The sequence below is a fragment of the Oncorhynchus kisutch genome, linkage group LG15, assembly GCF_002021735.2.
Source record: "Oncorhynchus kisutch isolate 150728-3 linkage group LG15, Okis_V2, whole genome shotgun sequence".
Taxonomy (NCBI): Eukaryota; Metazoa; Chordata; class Actinopteri; order Salmoniformes; family Salmonidae; genus Oncorhynchus; species Oncorhynchus kisutch.
In genome coordinates, this window is record NC_034188.2 from 54,717,975 (window position 1) to 54,736,594 (window position 18,620).

Sequence of the window (18,620 nt, forward strand, 5' to 3'; positions counted from 1 at the left end):
CATCAGCAGTTTCCTAACTAACACATTTTAATCCCATTTATTTTCCCACAAGGTTTATGTTGATCTACAGACATTAATTTAGACCGCAGTTAGACTGACTGAACAGAAGCAGAGACGCTAGTTTAGTCCTCAGACTGACTGAACAGAAACAGAGACGCTAGTTTAGACTGACTGAACAGAAGCAGAGACGCTAGTTTAGTCCTCAGTTAGACTGACTGAACAGAAGCAGAGACACTAGTTTAGACCTCAGTTAGACTGACTGAACAGAAGCAGAGACGCTAGTTTAGACCTCAGTTAGACTGACTGAACAGAAGCAGAGAAACTAGTTTAGACCTCAGTTAGACTGACTGAACAGAAGCAGAGACGCTAGTTTAGACCGCAAGTTAGACTGACTGAACAGAAGCAGAGACGCTAGTTTAGACCTGTTAGACTGACTGAACAGAAGCAGAGACACTAGTTTAGACCTCAGTTAGACTGACTGAACAGAAGCAGAGACGCTAGTTTAGACCTCAGTTAGACTGACTGAACAGAAGCAGAGAAACTAGTTTAGACCTCAGTTAGACTGACTGAACAGAAGCAGAGACGCTAGTTTAGACCGCAAGTTAGACTGACTGAACAGAAGCAGAGACGCTAGTTTAGACCTGTTAGACTGACTGAACAGAAGCAGAGAAACTAGTTTAGACCTCAGTTAGACTGACTGAACAGAAGCAGAGACGCTAGTTTAGACCGCAAGTTAGACTGACTGAACAGAAGCAGAGACGCTAGTTTAGACCTGTTAGACTGACTGAACAGAAGCAGAGACACTAGTTTAGACCTCAGTTAGACTGACTGAACAGAAGCAGAGACGCTAGTTTAGACTGCAGTTAGACTGACTGAACAGAAGCAGAGACGCTAGTTTAGACCTCAGACTGACTGAACAGAAGCAGAGACGCTAGTTTAGACCTCAGTTAGACTGACTGAACAGAAGCAGAGACACTAGTTTAGACCTCAGTTAGACTGACCGAACAGAAGCAGAGACGCTAGTTTAGACCTCAGTTAGACTGACTGAACAGAAGCAGAGACGCTAGTTTAGACCGCAAGTTAGACTGACTGAACAGAAGCAGAGACGCTAGTTTAGACCTCAGTTAGACTGACTGAACAGAAGCAGAGACGCTAGTTTAGACTGCAGTTAGACTGACTGAACAGAAGCAGAGACGCTAGTTTAGACCTCAGACTGACTGAACAGAAACAGAGACGCTAGTTTAGACTGCAGTTAGACTGACTGAACAGAAGCAGAGACGCTAGTTTAGTCCTCAGTTAGACTGACTGAACAGAAGCAGAGACACTAGTTTAGACCTCAGTTAGACTGACTGAACAGAAGCAGAGACACTAGTTTAGACCTCAGTTAGACTGACTGAACAGAAGCAGGCTGCCGGATGAGAAGGCTCGATCCTGTCATCCTGTGTAAGTCAAGTACAACTATAGAAGGTTGAAAATATACCTATGTTGATAACATTCAAAGGTTTTTTTTAGGTTTTTTTAATTGAACGATGGAGAGGAGTGATTTCTTTTAAAGTAACTTGTGACAGAGAGCAATGAGAGCACTGACCGAGTTGAGGAAGTCGGAGGAAGAGGCGAAGCCAGAGGATTTACTCCGCCCTAAATCTGAGTTATTCTTTTTTTGTATGGAGGTCTATGAAAAAGTGTTGAATTACATGAGGCTTATTTGAACGAATAGAAGTTTCAATGTTTAGGCTGTTAAAATTGACGGAGATAAGTGGTTACATGTGGCATTCAAATCAAATCTCATTTATTTGTCACGTGCGCCGAATACAACAGTGAAATGCTTACTTACAGGCCCTAACCAACAGTGCAATTTTTAAGTAAAAAATAGGTATTAGGTGAACAATAGTTAAGTAAAGAAATTAAAAACAGTAAAAAGACAGTGGAAAAACTTTGAGAAAAACAACTTTATTGTGCCTGTTGTGCCCTCTCATTGGCTAGAATGGTCCCACTGACCTGACCTCACTTACAGTGCCTTGCGTAAGTATTCGGCCCCCTTGAACTTTGCGACCTTTTGCCACATTTCAGGCTTCAAACATAAAGATATAAAACTGTATTTTTATGTGAAGAATCAACACCAAGTGGGACACAATCATGAAGTGGAACGACATTTATTGGATATTTCAACAAATCAAAAACTGAAAAATTGGGCGTGCAAAATTATTCAGCCCCTTTACTTTCAGTGCAGCAAACTCTCTCCAGAAGTTCAGTGAGGATCTCTGAATGATCCAATGTTGACCTAAATGACTAATGATGATAAATACAATCCACCTGTGTGTAATCAAGTCTCTGTATAAATGCACCTGCACTGTGATAGTCTCAGAGGTCCGTTAAAAGCGCAGAGAGCATCATGAAGAACAAGGAACACACCAGGCAGGTCCGAGATACTGTTGTGAAGAAGTTTAAAGACGGATTTGGATACAAAAAGATTTTCCAAGCTTTAAACATCCCAAGGAGCACTGTGCAAGCGATAATATTGAAATGGAAGGAGTATCAGACCACTGCAAATCTACCAAGACCTGGCCGTCCCTCTAAACTTTCAGCTCATACAAGGAGAAGACTGATCAGAGATGCAGCCAAGAGGCCCATGATCACTCTGGATGAACTGCAGAGATCTACAGCTGAGGTGGGAGACTCTGTCCATAGGACAACAATCAGTCGTATATTGCACAAATCTGGCCTTTATGGAAGAGTGGTAAGAAGAAAGCCATTTCTTAAAGATATCCATAAAAAGTGTCGTTTAAAGTTTGCCACAAGCCACCTGGGAGACACACCAAACATGTGGGAGAAGGTGCTCTGGTCAGATGAAACCAAAATTGAACTTTTTGGCAACAATGCAAAACATTATGTTTGGCGTAAAAGCAACACAGCTCATCACCCTGAACACACCATCCCCACTGTCAAACATGGTGGTGGCAGCATCATGGTTTGGGCCTGCTTTTCTTCAGCAGGGACAGGGAAGATGGTTAAAATTGATGGGAAGATGGATGGAGCCAAATACAGGAGCATTCTGGAAGAAAACCTGATGGAGTCTGCAAAAGACCTGAGACTGGGACGGAGATTTGTCTTCTAACAGGACAATGATCCAAAACATAAAGCAAAATCTACAATGGAATGGTTCAAAAATAAACATATCCAGGTGTTAGAATGGCCAAGTCAAAGTCCAGACCTGAATCCAATCGAGAATCTGTGGAAAGAACTGAAAACTGCTGTTCACAAATGCTCTCCATCCAACCTCACTGAGCTCGAGCTATTTTGCAAGGAGGAATGTGCAAAACTGATAGAGACATACCCCAAGCGACTTACAGCTGTAATTGCAGCAAAAGGTGGCGCTACAAAGTATTAACTTAAGGGGGCTGAATAATTTTGCTAATAATAATAATAATTCAGCTTTTGCTTTGTTAAAAAAGTTTGAAATATCCAATAAATGTCGTTCCACTTCATGATTGTGTCCCACTTGTTGTTGATTCTTCACAAAAAAATACAGTTTTATATCTTTATGTTTGAAGCCTGAAATGTGGCAAAAGGTCGCAAAGTTCAAGGGGGCCGAATACTTTCGCAAGGCAGTGTATCTTCCCTCATTGAGGATATGTATTGTAGGGAAGATGACGGAAATGGATGCTCTGTTCAAAACTGATGGTGGGTCAGGTAAAGATGAGTGAGAAGGAGTGGGCTACAGTCATGAAAAAGAAAGGAAACAAAATAAGTAAAGTTGTGATGGAAACAAAGATATCCCTAGATTTGTTTATAGTAGGAGTTTTGGATCAGTGTTACCTGGGGGATCCGTTTGAAGTCACGAGGAGTATCGTGGATGCATAGGGAGTCACAGGAGCTGGTCTTATTCAGATTTCCTGTGTGTCCATAGAATAGAAGAAGCTTGCTTGATAGCATTTAGTGCAATGGTCATAAACTACACAGCACAAACAAAGATGAAATCAGAGAAAATTTGAATTATTGTGAGTGCAGCAGAATGTTTATTGGAATTCAGTGAGCTTACAGCAGAGGCTTTGCATGAAACCAAAGGATGTTACGCCCTCACAGGCCCCTGAGCCGGTGTAGAGATGTGACTCGAATATGAATGTAAATGAAGAGTGGGAGGTTTTTATTTTAATTTGTATGATGTTGGTTTTTTCACCGGCCTATAATTTATGTTTTTTTTTAATATAGTTTACCGACCATACAGTAGGTGGCGGCATTCTCCTCTAATGCTTGTTTGTGGACTGCCATAATACCGTAGAAGAAGAAGCGCGGTCACTTGGCGATCTTCTTTGAGGAAGCGCATGTGCAAAACGTAAACAAAGTGTTTTGTGTAATCTCACACCCAAATTGTAATTTTTCCTGGATAATTTCTGTAATCAGAAATAGAGTAGGCTACAACAAAACAACAGGCATTGCCAGGTAGTAAGAACATTGTACATGTATTATGTGTACTATATTGTACTATCTGTACTATATTTTAATCTGTTGTAATCATTAACACAGATCAAGTAGCTAGCTAACGTTAGCTAGCTAATTTAAAGGAACGAAGCTAAGTGCTAGCTACCTACTGGCATAGCTAACTTCTCATCTAATGTGTAAAAACATTCCTAACATTCCTGTCTTGACATTCAATACTTGGAAGAAAAACATTTAAAACAACATATTGCTGTGTGTTCATATCATGCGTTTAAGTTAGTGTTTGTACCGTTATCATGATTCCATGATTTTGCAGCTGGTGAGATTATGGAGAAAGATGACGGTACCAGAGAAGACAACCAGTCACAAGTCAAGAACTCTGTCAGCATGGAGAAGAACTGCTGCAACGAGGACACTTTCAGGTTTGAATGTCTCCTTGTGGTCATAGGAGCTCTAGCTAACAACTTTTATTAGCGAAGATGTTTTGCCCATAAGGAGACACTGCACATTTCATTTGTTTACGGTCAATGGACACTACCCACCCAGTATCCTTTTCAGCAATGTGGTGGTGGTGATGGTGGTGGTGGTGCAGGCAGCATAGCATTTGAACTGACAAAGAACTACACATGGTTGGATTGTTGGCTACATCATATCTTTGCAGGCTATTCAGAAATGTAATTGGAATGCATGCACACAGGCATACTATTTCCTTATTAGGTCTGAATTCCCCCAGACAGAACACAGTGCAACTTCACATTGTCTACCAGTGCCAGGACCCAATACAAAGCTGAGAGCATAATATTGGGAGTATTGTTCTGATTAGGTTTCCCAATGCATTGCATTCCCACACATATTAGAGAAATAATCCATGCCACTCTTTCCAAATCGAAGGAAAGTTCAGTTAAGCAGATGATTGGGCCCAAGGTCTACTACCACCACTGGCACTTTGTTTCTCTTCTAAGCCTTGCTAGAAGTTTCCTCATTGTAGACTGGTGTTGAGCAAATGATTACAGACTAAGTTGCATTTTCTAGCATTAAGGGGTCGTTTTCACATAGTGGGTCTCACGTGGCCCCTTCTTGATCCTGCTTAACCCGTAATCCTTCTCAGTCTACTTCAGACCCTCCACAAATATTCTCAGGTCCCTTATTCACTTCCAGAGGCTGGATTTTATGAAAGGCATCATTGCTCCTCCAAAAGTATACATTAGTCGTCAGATCTGTCTTAACTGGTCTATCCTACTCTTCTTCCACCTGTTATACAGTAGCCATTTCTGTGCTTTTGCGACATCAGGAGTTCTGTATGGTCTTTCATATCAAATTCAGACTCACACAGGATGCCAGGGGAAAGTGCAATGATGAGGGTCTCCCATTGATGGATCTTGGAACAAGAAAGAATTGTCAAGGACATAAATCTGCAGTTGGACCAGTGTAGAAGACACTGCCTAGGATCTCTACAAATATTCAAGTATCCAAATTTCCATTTAAAGGAAAAACTATTGATCTCCATTGAAACATTCCCCTTGTGAACAAGGAAGAACCACCTGCCTTTCTGAACTCATCATTGCATCAGTGACCACCTCCATATTTTCCTCCTCTCTTCCCGACACTGAGGTTCCTTCCAGAAGCTCACCCACAATGGATGAGATCCGCCGGGTGTTCGGTTCGCCCATAGGGCGCGTCCGCTCGGACAGCATAGCCAGCTCTGCCACCCAGTCCTCGGGCAGCCGCTTGCTGCTGCGCCAGCGCCTCGCCCAGCTCATGACCTGCGTGGACGACCTGGACCCCTCGCCCCAGCTCCAAGAGCAGGTGGTACGCAGCTTGGACAACGCCTTCCTCGTCTGTGGTAAAAGGGCCAACCGGACCAAGAAAGACAACTTCAGGTGGACATTTATAGGCTTTGCAGAGTTCCTCTTTTCTGACTCTTTGGCTTTATTTCGACTTGACTTCCTCTTTCTCTGTTTGTTTAACATCAGAGTTGTTTTAAATCAAAATGCATTGCACATGGTTCTTCATTGCAAGGGTTTAGTTGATGAATACAATGTACTGTAAGACTGGATACTAATGATTCTTCTTGACTAAAATGCCCAGCAATGACTTCTCCATTTTATTCCAATGTTGTCTGTCTTTATCTGAATACAGAGGGTCTTAGTTGATAGAGAAGTTAGACACATTTTTCATGTCTTGATTTTAGGCCTTGGACCTTTGGTTGATCACCCTCTTGAGCTCAAAGCAGGCAGTGTGTGCCGTCTCTTCCATTCTGGATCGTAATCTCTGGCATGCTTATCTTTTGGTTTGATAACCCAAAATGTCCTTTTGTTAACAGAACTGAAAGGCTAATGATATGTTAGGAGCATAGAGATCGTACGTCTGTGTTCTGTTTAGTTCTGTGCTGAGGACATGGAAATTGATGGGCTTTGTTATTTGTTGAGAAGTGTTCTTCTTTCACAGTTTTTGAATTGATGTAGACTATGGTTAGAGAGATGTGACTAGGCTTTATCAACCACCACGGTCCATTCAAGACTGGCTAAACATGATGTTGTTGTAACTAAATAAGCTTCTGAAAGTTGCAGTCCAATTTGTCAGGCTTTTTGCTCATGAGTTTCGGAGAAAACTGCTGTGCAAGTGAATCATGATCTGCTGTTCTTTCTCTCTCTCTCTCACACTCCTCTCTTTCTCACTCCCTCTCTATCTTGCTTTCCATCGCCCCCTCTACTCTCTCTCTCTCTCTCTCTCACTCTCACTCTCACTCTCACTCTCACACACACACACACTCTCTCACTCTCACTCCCTCCAGGCTTCACATGGTCACGTGGAATGTCGCTACAGCTGATCCTCCAGATGACATCAGCTCCTTGCTTCACCTGAACTCCCCAAAGACCCCAGACCTCTACGTGATTGGGTGAGTTACGGAGCTACGGCATGCTGATCGGACATTGATTGAGACAGACAGTACAATGGCAGGACAGGAAAATCAGTTTTTTTCCTGTGTAAAGTCGACAAAGTTTATTCAGAGTGGCATGAAGAAAATGCTTCAGTAGGTTTATTTGTATGATACTAATGTTACTGGCAACAATAGTTATAAAGTGTGTGTGTGTGTGTCTCGTAGTCTCCAGGAGGTGTACGCTGCTCCTCACAGGTTCATCATAGACATGGCCGTTGAGGACTCCTGGAGCCATCTCTTCATGTCCAGCCTGGCACCACGAGGCTACCTAAAGGTACAACAGTAGGACAATATCACTTCATAACACCTAACAATACCACTCCAGCACCATAGACCGGTTTGAACTAGTTTTATGCCAACTGAAGCAACAGACAAATGTGCTCTCAACATAATTTGTCCTCAGTTTATTTTCACCTCTTTGTCTTTCAAAGCGATATAATTAGCATCTTATGTTGTCTCTCCACTTCCACCGTTTTGAGTCTGCCATGAGTCTTTTTCCCGGTTACATAAAGACTCTGAATTGCCCAGGTTTAGATGACAGTCTTGTTGTGCTTGCAGGTGTCCTCCATCCGAATGCAGGGCCTCCTGCTGCTGTTCTTCTCCAAACTGGCCCACGTTCCATTCATTAGAGACATCCACGACACCTACACGCGCACAGGCATCTTCGGCTACTGGGTAAGATCAGGCTCAGTGGATGTTATTACTTATTATGGCACCTTATAGCGAGTGTTACAAGGCAATATAAATGCACTTATAAGGCATTATGTGTGTGAGCCTCGCAGAAGAAGGGTGTTATTCGTACGTTTGATCGATTGACCCTGCGTCCAACAGGGAAATAAAGGCGGGGTGTCCATCCGCCTGTCTTTCTACGGCCACATGCTCTGCTTCCTCAACTGTCACCTGGCGGCACACATGCAGTACGCCTCGCAGCGCGTCGACGAGTTCGAGTACATCCTGGACACGCAGACCTTCGGCCCCAAGAAGGCCCCCCACGTCCTCGACCACAAGTCGGTATACATTAAACGCACGTTGTCAACTGAGTGGGCATTTTTCTGTATTCACACTGTTGCTGCCTCAGTGTTTTATAAGTGGAGGAGCCTGGCATCTGCTTGTGATAGGATTTTAAGTACTACTGTGCTCTCTCTGTGTTGAACGTTCACAGTGGCCTCTTTCTCTCTCTCTCTCTCAGGCTGGTCTTTTGGTTTGGGGATTTGAACTTCCGCATCCAAGATCACGGCATGCATTTTTTGCGCAACTGCATCACCAGCCATAAGTTGAACTTGCTGTGGAGCAAAGACCAGGTCAGACTCATGGGAGATGCATTTGTTTTGCTCTGTCTTGGAGAATACTATACCTACATTGGAGTGGAAAACGGACAGTGGCTTTTCATTTGACACGTGTGCGGTTGTCTTTGTTTTCCTGCATGTAAGACATAGGATGTGTCCCAGACGGCACCCTGTTTGTTCACTTTATACGTGCACTACTTTTGACCAGGGCCCTTAGGGCTCTGATCCGAAAGAAGTGCGCTCTTTTGGGAATGGGATGCCATTTGGGGTGATGCCGTCGTATCGCCTGAGGATGTTAAATGTGATGCTTGTCTTGTCATTCCGTGTGGTTCCATCAGCTGACCATGATGAAGAAGAAGGAGGCTGTCCTGCAGGAGTTTGACGAGGGACCTCTGGACTTTCAACCGACGTACAAATTCGACAGGTTCTCTGACCGCTATGACAGCAGGTAACTCGTTGCCCCTATAAAGGATTCACCGTTGTTTTCTTTCAGATTTCCCTCCTTTGCGTCGTCTTTTCCGCCTGCTCTTACTGAGCTGACTGCCCGCTCTCCTCACAACACACTATTATTCAAACCCTCTGCTCTCTTCTGACTTCACAGGTCCCGACGGACATGGTTTGGTGTTCAGTAAGCTGCTCACAACACCCCTCTCTTAATGCCACCCTAATCCCCCTTCAGCAGTCTTCTGCTCCTGCACAATAAGCCCACTAGAACTGTTGTAAGACGGTGATGGATAGATTTATGCTATGGAAAGTCTAAATGACTCTCTCTCCCACCAAAAAATGGTGCCTACAGGACAGCAGACCTTGCTGTCTTTTTTGTTGTGTTTTTTCTGCTGATGTGAATGCTATGTGAAATATATATATATATATATATATACTATAGTTGTCTGCAGCTAACACAGTTTCCTCTAACAGTACCTGCGGTATATCAGTCGCTGTTATCTTCATATGAAGCTGCTTGAAAATCCCATTGATACGTATCAGCGCCATGGCTGCCATGCTCAGTGGACACAGTATTCTGGATTTGTTAAGGCTAATTAATTTAACCCCCACAATACCATCTCTCTCTGAGAGAGAGAGAGCGAAGCTTTGCTAGCCGACTGTACCATTGCCTCTGTGTGGGCGTAAGCAGCTGTCAGGTTCTAACAAGCATGGTTACTTGCTATATACAGCACAACCTCCTGTCCTGCTGCTTGGATTTGTCACTATGGACTTCTAACGAATCGCTGTATACAGTGTGTTCAGAAAGCATTCACTTTTTCCACATTTTGTTACGTTACAGCCTCACTCTATAATTGATTAAATGTTGTTGTTGTTGTACAGACAATATCCCATAATGACAAAGCAAAAACAGGTTTTTAGAATTTGTTGCAAATGTATCCCCAAAAAATTAATAACGGAAATATCACATTTTACATAAGTATTCAGACACTTTACTTAGTACTTTGTTGAAGCACCTTTGGCAGCGATTACTGCATTGAGTCTTCTTGGGTATGACACTATAAGCTTGGCACACCTGTATTTGGGGAGTTTCTCCCGGTCTTCTCTGCAGATCCTCTCAAGCTCTGTCAGGTTGGATGGGGAGCATCGCTGCACAGCTGTTTTCATGTCTCTCCAGAGATGTTCGATTGGGTTCAAGTCCGGGCTCTGGCTGGGCCACTCAAGGACATTCAGAGACTTCTCTCAAAGCCACTCATGCGCTGTCTTGGCTGTGTGCTTCGGGTCGTTGTCCTGTTGGAAGGTGAACCTTCGCTGCAGTCAGAGGTCCTGAGTGCTTTGGAGCAGGTTTTCATCAAAGATTTCTTTGTACTTTGTTCCGTTCATCTTTCCTTTGATCCTGACGAGTCTCCCAGTCCCTGCAGCTGAAAAACATCCCCACAGCATGATGCTACCTCCTCCACCATGCTTCACTGTAGGGATGGTTTTGGCCAGGTGATGAGCGGTGTCTGGTTCCCTCCAGACGTGACGCTTGGCATTCAGGCCAGAGAATCTTGTTTCTCATGGTCTGAGAGTCCTTAGGTGCCTTATGGAAAACTCCAAGCAGGCTGTCATGTGTCTTTTACTGAGGAGTGGCCTCTATCTGGCCACTCTACCATAAAAGCCTGATTGGTGGAGTGCTGCAGAGATGGGTTTCCTTCTGGAATGTTCTCCCATCTCCACAGAGGAACTCTGGAGCTTTGTCAGAGTCACCATCGGTTTCTTGGTCACCTCCCTGAACAAGGCCCTTCTCCCCCGATTGCTCAGTTTGGCCGGGTGGCCAGCTCTAGGAAGAGTATTTGTGGTTCCAAACGTCGTCCATTTAAGAATTATGGAGGCTACTGTGTTCTTGGACTTTCAATGCAGCAGACATATTTTTCTACCCTTCCACAGATCTGTGCCTCGACACAATCCTGTCTCGGAGCTCTACAGGAAATTCCTTCGACCTTATAGCTTGGTTTTTGCTCTGACATGCACTGTCAACTGTGAGACCTTATGTAGACAGGTGTGTGCCTTTCCAAATCATGTCTAATCAATTGAATTTACCACAGGTAATCAAGTTGTAGAAACATCAAGGATGATCAATGGAAACAGGAGGCACCTGAGCTCAATTTCGAGTCACACAGCAAAGGGTCTGAATACTTATGTAAATAAGGCGTTTCTCTTTTTTATTTTTAATACATTTGCAAAAATGTCTCTGGGTTATTGATGATAAAATGATTTAATCTTATTTAGAATAAGGCTGTAACGTAAGAAAATGTGTCAAAAGTGATAAGGGTCTGAATACTTTCCGAATGCACTGTTGCTGTATGCATTCATGTGTGCGCACATGTTTGTGTGGGGGGTGGGGGCGTACGCGGGTGTTTGTGTGTCAGCGTCATTACGTACGGCCTCCACCACTGTGCACGAATCAGTACAACTGAGAGGGCACTCACTGCATGAGTCACCCAGTGAGACGGGGTGGCAAACTAATACAGCTGTGAGAGACGACTAATGAGGGATGTGAAAGGATACAAAGCACTGTGGAATCTGAGCCATCATGTCGAGCAGACTGAAGTGACACTGAGATGGGTAAAACGCTACAGAAATCCGGCTACCTTATGAGATTACTTGTCATACTCTCTCCGTCTCTTAACACTCTCTCATACCTCGGCTTTGTTCCAATGTCCACACTAGCATACTACTAGAATTAATAAATGTATTGGGCATGCATTCTAAGTGATCTACTGATTTTACTTACTGTTTCTCTACATCTGCCTAATTGATCGTCTCTCACTAAATCTCTTCGCTTGTCCGTTTTCCTGTTTCTCTCCAATTCTGACAATCATTATCTTTCTCGCTTTCCAAATTGTCTCACTAAATCCCTGTCTCTTCTCTCGTCCGCCCGTCTGTCTGCCCAGTGGTAAGATGCGTAAGCCGGCTTGGACAGACCGGATCCTGTGGAGGGTGAAGCCTAAAGAGTCACCCCCAGAGGAGGAGAAGGACGAGGACAGGGACTCTGGTCTGGATGAGAAGAACACCAAGCAGCAGGAGGAGGAGGAAGAGTTCCCTCTGAAACTCAAGCAGGATTCATACACCAGCAACATGGAGTACGGCGTCAGCGACCACAAGCCTGTCATCGGCATCTTTACCTTGGAGGTGACTGAGGCAGCGGCATTTCCCATTCCCGCATCTCAGACCGTATGAACAGAGTCTTAAGAGTAGCAGTGCTGATCTAAAACCAGTTCCTTCCTGTCCATATAATGTTGTTCATTATGATCTAAGAGGCAACACTTACTGACCCAAGATCAGCACTCCTACTCTGAGGCGCTTTTTGAATACGGGCCCTGGACTGCTTTTCCAATGTGACTCTTAATAGTGAAACCGTATGATGCAAATATACTGCTTTATACCCCTTCACCCTCTAGCCAATCCTGACTACCTCTTCCCTCCGTTTGTTCTGCCGTTCCCTCCTGTCTATCCCCACACTGTAGTTGAGGAAGATGTACGAGACGCCGTTGGTGCGCGTATGTGCCGAGGGTGAATGGAGCGCCGACATTGACGCCATGGTGATCTACAGCCCCCTCCAGCCCTTCCCTTCTAGCGCCTGGGACTGGATCGGCCTCTACAAGGTCAGAGTCGACCTAAACCTCCAATGTTCTTTTCAACCGTAGTCGTACTGTATCATCAAATCAAATCAAATTTATTTATATAGCCCTTCGTACATCAGCTGATATCTCAAAGTGCTGTACAGAAACCCAGCCCAAAACCCCAAACAGCAAGCAATGCAGGTGTAGAAGCAGCCGTGTAGTTTTTACAGGTGTGTGTTTGTGTGTTTACAGGTGGGATTCAGGAGTGTTTCGGACTACATTACCTACACCTGGGTGAAGGATGATGAGGTCTCGTTTAATGACGAGCTCACCCAGGTAATATGACTGAGCGCGCGCGTCTCTTGTGTTTTATGACACGGTGATGCTTGACTATGTTTCTGTGTTTATCCAGGTCTATGTGAGCAAGGATGAGATTCCGGTGCTGGGAGGGGAGTGTGTGCTCTGTTACTACTGCAGTACGCTCCAATGCATTGTGGGTATTAGCTCACCCTTTAAGGTAAGTGCAGGTTTACTGTAAGCCACCAAGGGACAGTCCAGAAATGGATAATATACATACATGCTCTTATACATACATTTTGGGACAGTTTTCAGGATACAGATTCAGCCATGTCCTGGACTATAAAGCTTGGAGATTCTCCATTTGAAGTTTGGATTTATAAATGTCTCCGTCTGGTTTTAGGTACAAGAGTCCAAAGTGGCCGTTGAGGAAGGTCTAGCACCGGAGAACATCAACGGCCTTGACAAGGCCACAGCCAGTTAGGACCTGTGAGTGGACCAGACATGCCCTCGAACACTCTCACACAGTCTGTCCGTCTATGCTGTTACACACCTGCCCTTTTGACCTTTGGTTGCCTGTCTGCAAGCTGCGGTGCTGCTGGAGTCATGGAATGTTACTTAGAAATGATAGGCTAGTGCACTTTGAATTTAATGAATCATACTGTTTAGCTGTCTTGTTCGCTACTGCCAGTTGTGGTGGCAACAGTAACCTGTGTGTTTATTTCTGTTCTGTTCAGATGTTGTTTCCGCTTTTTAAAATCAGCCGCAGAGAGATATTGGCAGTGTCGCTTTGAGAAAGCTTCAGTCTTAGTTTTGTTCAGTGTATTTTTTGTTGTTGGTGTTTGTCTCTTTGGATTCATACAGAACACATTGGACATTGTCAGATGTTCCAGGTAGCTTGTACAAAAGTTGAACATTGACATCAAAGTCGTGGCTGTTTCACTTGAACATTTGACCAATCATCTAATGATATCATAAATGCATGATTATCTCATAATTGTTTTTAAAATAATGGTTTATATATTTTTATTTTCCCTTTGCAAACTTAGTCGTCTGTTAACAAAAACCCTTTGTGCTATGCTATTCCATTTCAATGCAATTTCTAATAGAGGATATGTTTGAGAAATACATTGAGTGCCATAATTCATTGGACAGTGACCATTTTTCTTTGTTATTTTGGTTCTGTACTCTAGCACTTTGAGTTTGAAAGGATACAATGACCATGAGGGTGAAGTGCAGACTGTCAGCTTTAATTTGACACTACTATACCTGTCGGATTAACCGTTTAGAAATTACAGCACCTTTTGTACATGGTCCCCCCCATTTTACTACAAGTATTTGTTGAATAAGGTTCACAGATGTGTGTCGTTAGGCAGGTGTATTCATTTGTGTCGTTTGTGAATGCAGGAGAGCAGTTGGTGAAAAGTATTGACTCTAGACTTTGCTATTGCCTTTGGAGGTTGTTGTTGGGGTGTGACAACATGAGGAAGACAGCAGTGTCGATGCAAATGAGGCTGGCCGTCATAAGGCTCAGAAATGAAAATCAATCAATAAGAAACATTGCAAAAACCCTGGGCATCCCCAAGTCAACAGTTTGGTTCATCATTAACAAGAAAAAAACAACCGGTGAACTCAATTATGTCAAAAGACCTGGTAGACTGAGGAAGACCACTGTAGTGGATGACTGGAGAATAGTCTCTATGGTGAAGAAAACCCCCCTGACAACAGCCCAACAGATCAGAAACACTCTCCTGGATGCAGGTGTAGATGTGTCAAAGTCTACCATTCGTAGACTACACCAGCAGGACTACAGAGGGTACACTACAAGATGCAAACCACTGATAAACCTGAAGAACAGAAAGGCCAGATTACCGTTAGCTAAAAAGCACCTAAAAGAGCCCCAAGAGTTCAGGAAAGAAGTTTTGTGGACAGATGAGACAAAGATTAACATGTACCAGAGTGATGGAAAGAGTTTTTTGGGGAAAAAGACCCATGATCCAAAGCATACCACTTGATCTGTGAAACATGGTGGAGGGGGTGTTATGGCTTGGGCCTGTATGGCTGCCAGTGGAACAGGCTCACTTGTCTTCATCGATGATGTGACTGCAGACAGAAGTAGAACAATGAATTCTGAGGTCTACAGAAATATTTTATCTGCTCAGATAAAAGCAAATGCCTCCAAACTCATTGGACGGCACTTCATCATGCAACAAGACAATGACCCTGAACATACTGCTAGAGCAACGAATGGGTTATTGATGCCCAAAAAGTGGAGAATCCTTGACTGGACGAGTCAATCACCGGATCTGAATCCAATTGAACGTGCATTTTACATGCTGAAGAGGAGACCGAAGGCAATAAGTCCCCGAAACAAGCAGGAACTGAAGATGGCTGCAGTACAGGCCTGGCAGAGCATCACCAGGGAAGATACCCAGCGTCTGGTGACGTCGATGCGTCGCAGACTTCAAGCAGTCATTGCATGCATAGGATATGCGACCATATATTAACAACGATGACTTTATTCTACATTATGTTAAACTGTCCAATGTTTTTGATGCCTGAAAATGGGGGGGACTATGTATTAAAGCTTCTATAATTTCTAAACGGTTCATCCGATATGTATGAAAATACCCTCAAATTAAAGCTGACAGTCTGCACTTCAGCCTCGTTGTCATGGTATCCTTTCAAACTCAAAAGTGCTAGAGTACAGAACCAAAAATACAAAACAATGGTCACTGTCCAATGATTTATGGTGTTCAATGTATATTGCACAATTTGATCTTGTTCATATTCATGACCATATTCCCTTTTTATAGATGTGCATAAAGGTTACTGGTTTATGCATATTATTAAAGTAATTTTGGTTCTAGTCAGTGTGATTGGGGATAAAGTTATTTATGAAAAAGTGGATTCAACAAGTGCCTCAATGTTAACAACCTGTAGATAACTGTTCAACGGATGCTTTGGTACAAAACTATGTCATTCCTATTTGATTATTTATTGCTGCATTTGAAATGTATGAATAATCAGTGTTCTTATTCTTAAAACATATGCAGGTCTTGCTTGTACTGTACTCATCAACATTTCATCTGTAGAACTTCTTGTACTTTTCTGCGACCAATTTCAGCATAAGCGAGGTCTGTTCAAATGTATTTTATTCATGTCTTTAAACGCTTGTACATTTACTTGTAAAGATTGTTCAGTATATTGAAAATCAGGAGTGCTCTATTTTCTCAGTAACAAATGTGGTAAATGAATGAATACAAATGTTATACTGTAACCCATTTAAGGCTTAAATGAAGTAAAACATCTAAATGATGATGATGCCTGTCATTTATCACGAGTCTGGAAGAGAAATACAATCAGTCATTTCTAGATCTTCTTTGATACAATGTAACCTTTTTATTTTATTGTAATAAGATGTTGCTTAATTTACAAACTATCATCTTAGTTGGAAACAAGAACTATACATTTCTAGAACAAGAAAGATTTTTTTTTTTAATTAACGAGTATTTAGAAGATTTATGCAAGGATAATAATAATGGGCATTAGGAACAACAATGCCCAACAGTCTCTGAACATCAAAATGATCTAAAGTATTTTAAACCAGGAAACTGATTTACACTTTAGTCAAAGAGAGAAAAACATGTCCAAAAAATTAAAAGGTTGAGTGAGTAAACAAGTTTAACAGTTATAAAGGGCTTTATAACATACACTCACTGGCTTGAAGCAGCGTTCCTTACAGTATACAGTAAGCGCTATTTCCAGTTTGATCCCCAATCTGATCCAGTAGCAATCCAGGACCAAGGTACATACAGTACACATGGAGGAATTACATTTGACTCTGCTCAACACACAGACGCAGTGCACAAAGTAACCATGGCATTGCAGCTGGCGTTTGCACCAGCTATAACATTTTGAAAAGGGAAGTTTAGTGCGTTTTAGAATGATAAAATGTTCCCCCGAGCCTATTCCAGACTTCCTTATCGGGGCGGGTACTCCCAGCCATAAAAATAGGACTAGATTCTAAATCGATTGGATAGATCTAGGCCTACTTCTATGCTTCCAGCCAGCCCTGTACAGCCCAGCCAGTGTTTACAGACAGTGCTCGAGGTGGGCCAGCAGCTCTCGGTGGTGCCTGGTGGGATACTGGGCTTGGCAGCTGGGGCACTCTAAGAAGCTCTCGTCTAGCAGCTTGGGGACCTGAGAGTGGGAGGTGACGCTCTCTTTGGAGCGCTTCAGGGGTGCTGGGGGTCTGCAGTGAGCGCTGGCCTCGTACAGGCGGGACAACTCCCTCTGCCCCTTCTCTGACTCGAGTTTGGCAACGTGGTCCTTTGCCTTGCGTAACTCCTTCAACACCTTGTGGAGCTGTTGTTGTAAATACTGACACTCTCGCTTCTCATCCTCCAGATCTTTGGCGGACACCTGGATCTGCTGTTCCAGAATTGTGACGCGTTTCTGCTCCTCATGCAGGCTCAGTAGGGATTTCTGCAGTAGATTCACCTGTACTAGGAGCTCAGCAGACCTGGTCTCCTTTTCCTTTAGTCTAGCCTGGAGCTCTTCCATGTCATCCCACAGATGGCCCTCTCTGTCCCCAGAGCGACGCTTCTCCTTCTGGACACTCTGCCAGATACTCAGCCTCTCCTCCTGGAACTGCTGCCTCACCTCTCCCACCTCTCTCTGCTTCTCCTCATACCTACACTGCAGCTCAGACAGTTGTCTCTGGGCTGTGTTGACCTGCTCTCTCTGAGTTTCCAGCTCCCTCTTGGTCGTCAGTAACAATTTCTCATAGTGCTTCTGTATCTGCACTGACCTCTCTTCTGAGTGGGCGTCTTTATGCTGCTGTGCGAGGGCCTGCTTGGCCTGGTTCAACTGCTGTTCCAGCCCAAACACCCGGGCCAACACCACCTTCACATACGCCTCTCTCTGCTGGTCGTAGGCCAGCCACTGCTGGTTCTTTTCCAGGGCATCTGTGAGGTGGTCGTGGCTCATTGCAGTACTGGTGGTGAGCACCTGTCCATCTGATGGGCAGCTCTGCTGCTCAGCGCCAGGTCTACTATCCAGTTCCTGGCACTTAGCAGACACGGACACCAGCTTGTTCTTAACGTCCTCTGTCTCGGCTTGGAGTGACTGGAAGAGTTTTTTTCTCTGGTCGGCCTCCCTGACATAGTGGTCTATCTGGGCCTGCAGACCGGCCACTGTCTCACCTTCTGCCGCATGGGCCTGCTGCCAAAGAGAGCAGATTTCCTGGTCTCTGGCCAGCAGCTGCTGAGCGTTCTTCTCCCGTAGAGTCTCCAGTGACAGGATTTTCTCTAATAAAAGCTTGTTATTTCCAGAATCTGATCGTTCTCCTTTCTGAGGAGACAGCTCATCCAATGACTTCCTGAGATATGCATTCTCCTTTCTGAGTTTACTGATCTTCATATCATTTTTGGAGCAACACAGCCTTCCACCTGTCTTGTCGACGAAGTTGTCCTTGTTTTTGTTGCTGGATGACATCGTTGCTAAGATAAGCTAACGTTAGCTAGCAAATTGCCTCACACAGATCTGATCCCTCCGCTGCCCTTTTAAGTTTCCCGCGATTGATAGCTCCGCCCAGATTACGACGTC

General features: G+C 43.9%; 1 protein-coding gene and 1 pseudogene across 6 annotated transcripts; one reads left to right on the plus strand and one right to left on the minus strand.

The window, feature by feature from the left end:
- Window positions 1-4,250: 4,250 nt before the first annotated feature.
- On the plus strand, window positions 4,251-16,329 carry LOC109905509 (inositol polyphosphate 5-phosphatase K-like). Of its 6 annotated transcripts, none has more exons than XM_020502913.2 (14): window positions 4,251-4,333; window positions 4,754-4,859; window positions 7,232-7,336; window positions 7,544-7,652; window positions 7,937-8,053; window positions 8,210-8,385; window positions 8,568-8,679; window positions 9,003-9,112; window positions 9,266-9,292; window positions 12,045-12,282; window positions 12,618-12,755; window positions 12,966-13,049; window positions 13,126-13,230; window positions 13,414-16,329. In XM_020502913.2, the coding sequence occupies exons 2-14, from the start codon at window positions 4,765-4,767 to the stop codon at window positions 13,492-13,494; spliced, it is 1,497 nt and encodes a 498-aa protein (XP_020358502.1). In that variant the 5' UTR covers window positions 4,251-4,333; window positions 4,754-4,764; the 3' UTR covers window positions 13,495-16,329. The 6 variants fall into 6 exon arrangements, with proteins under 6 accessions (XP_020358502.1, XP_020358501.1, XP_031646410.1 ...); XM_020502912.2 differs by having other exon boundaries at window positions 4,298-4,440; XM_020502910.2 differs by lacking the exons at window positions 4,251-4,333; window positions 4,754-4,859 and adding exons at window positions 4,873-4,982; window positions 5,761-6,317.
- Window positions 16,330-16,354: 25 nt separating this feature from the next.
- On the minus strand, window positions 16,355-18,547 carry LOC109905511 (centrosomal protein of 55 kDa pseudogene; annotated as a pseudogene).
- Window positions 18,548-18,620: the final 73 nt, after the last annotated feature.

What these genes read in the sequence shown, in the direction of transcription:
- LOC109905509 (XM_020502909.2), top strand. Translation starts at nt 6,073, where the DNA reads ATGGATGAGATCCGCCGGGTGTTCGGTTCGCCCATAGGGCGCGTCCGC. An exon ending in CAGGCATCTTCGGCTACTGG is followed by an intron (nt 8,054 to 8,209) that starts GTAAGATCAGGC and finishes TGCGTCCAACAG; the next exon opens with GGAAATAAAGGCGGGGTGTC. An exon ending in ACTGGATCGGCCTCTACAAG is followed by an intron (nt 12,756 to 12,965) that starts GTCAGAGTCGAC and finishes GTGTGTTTACAG; the next exon opens with GTGGGATTCAGGAGTGTTTC.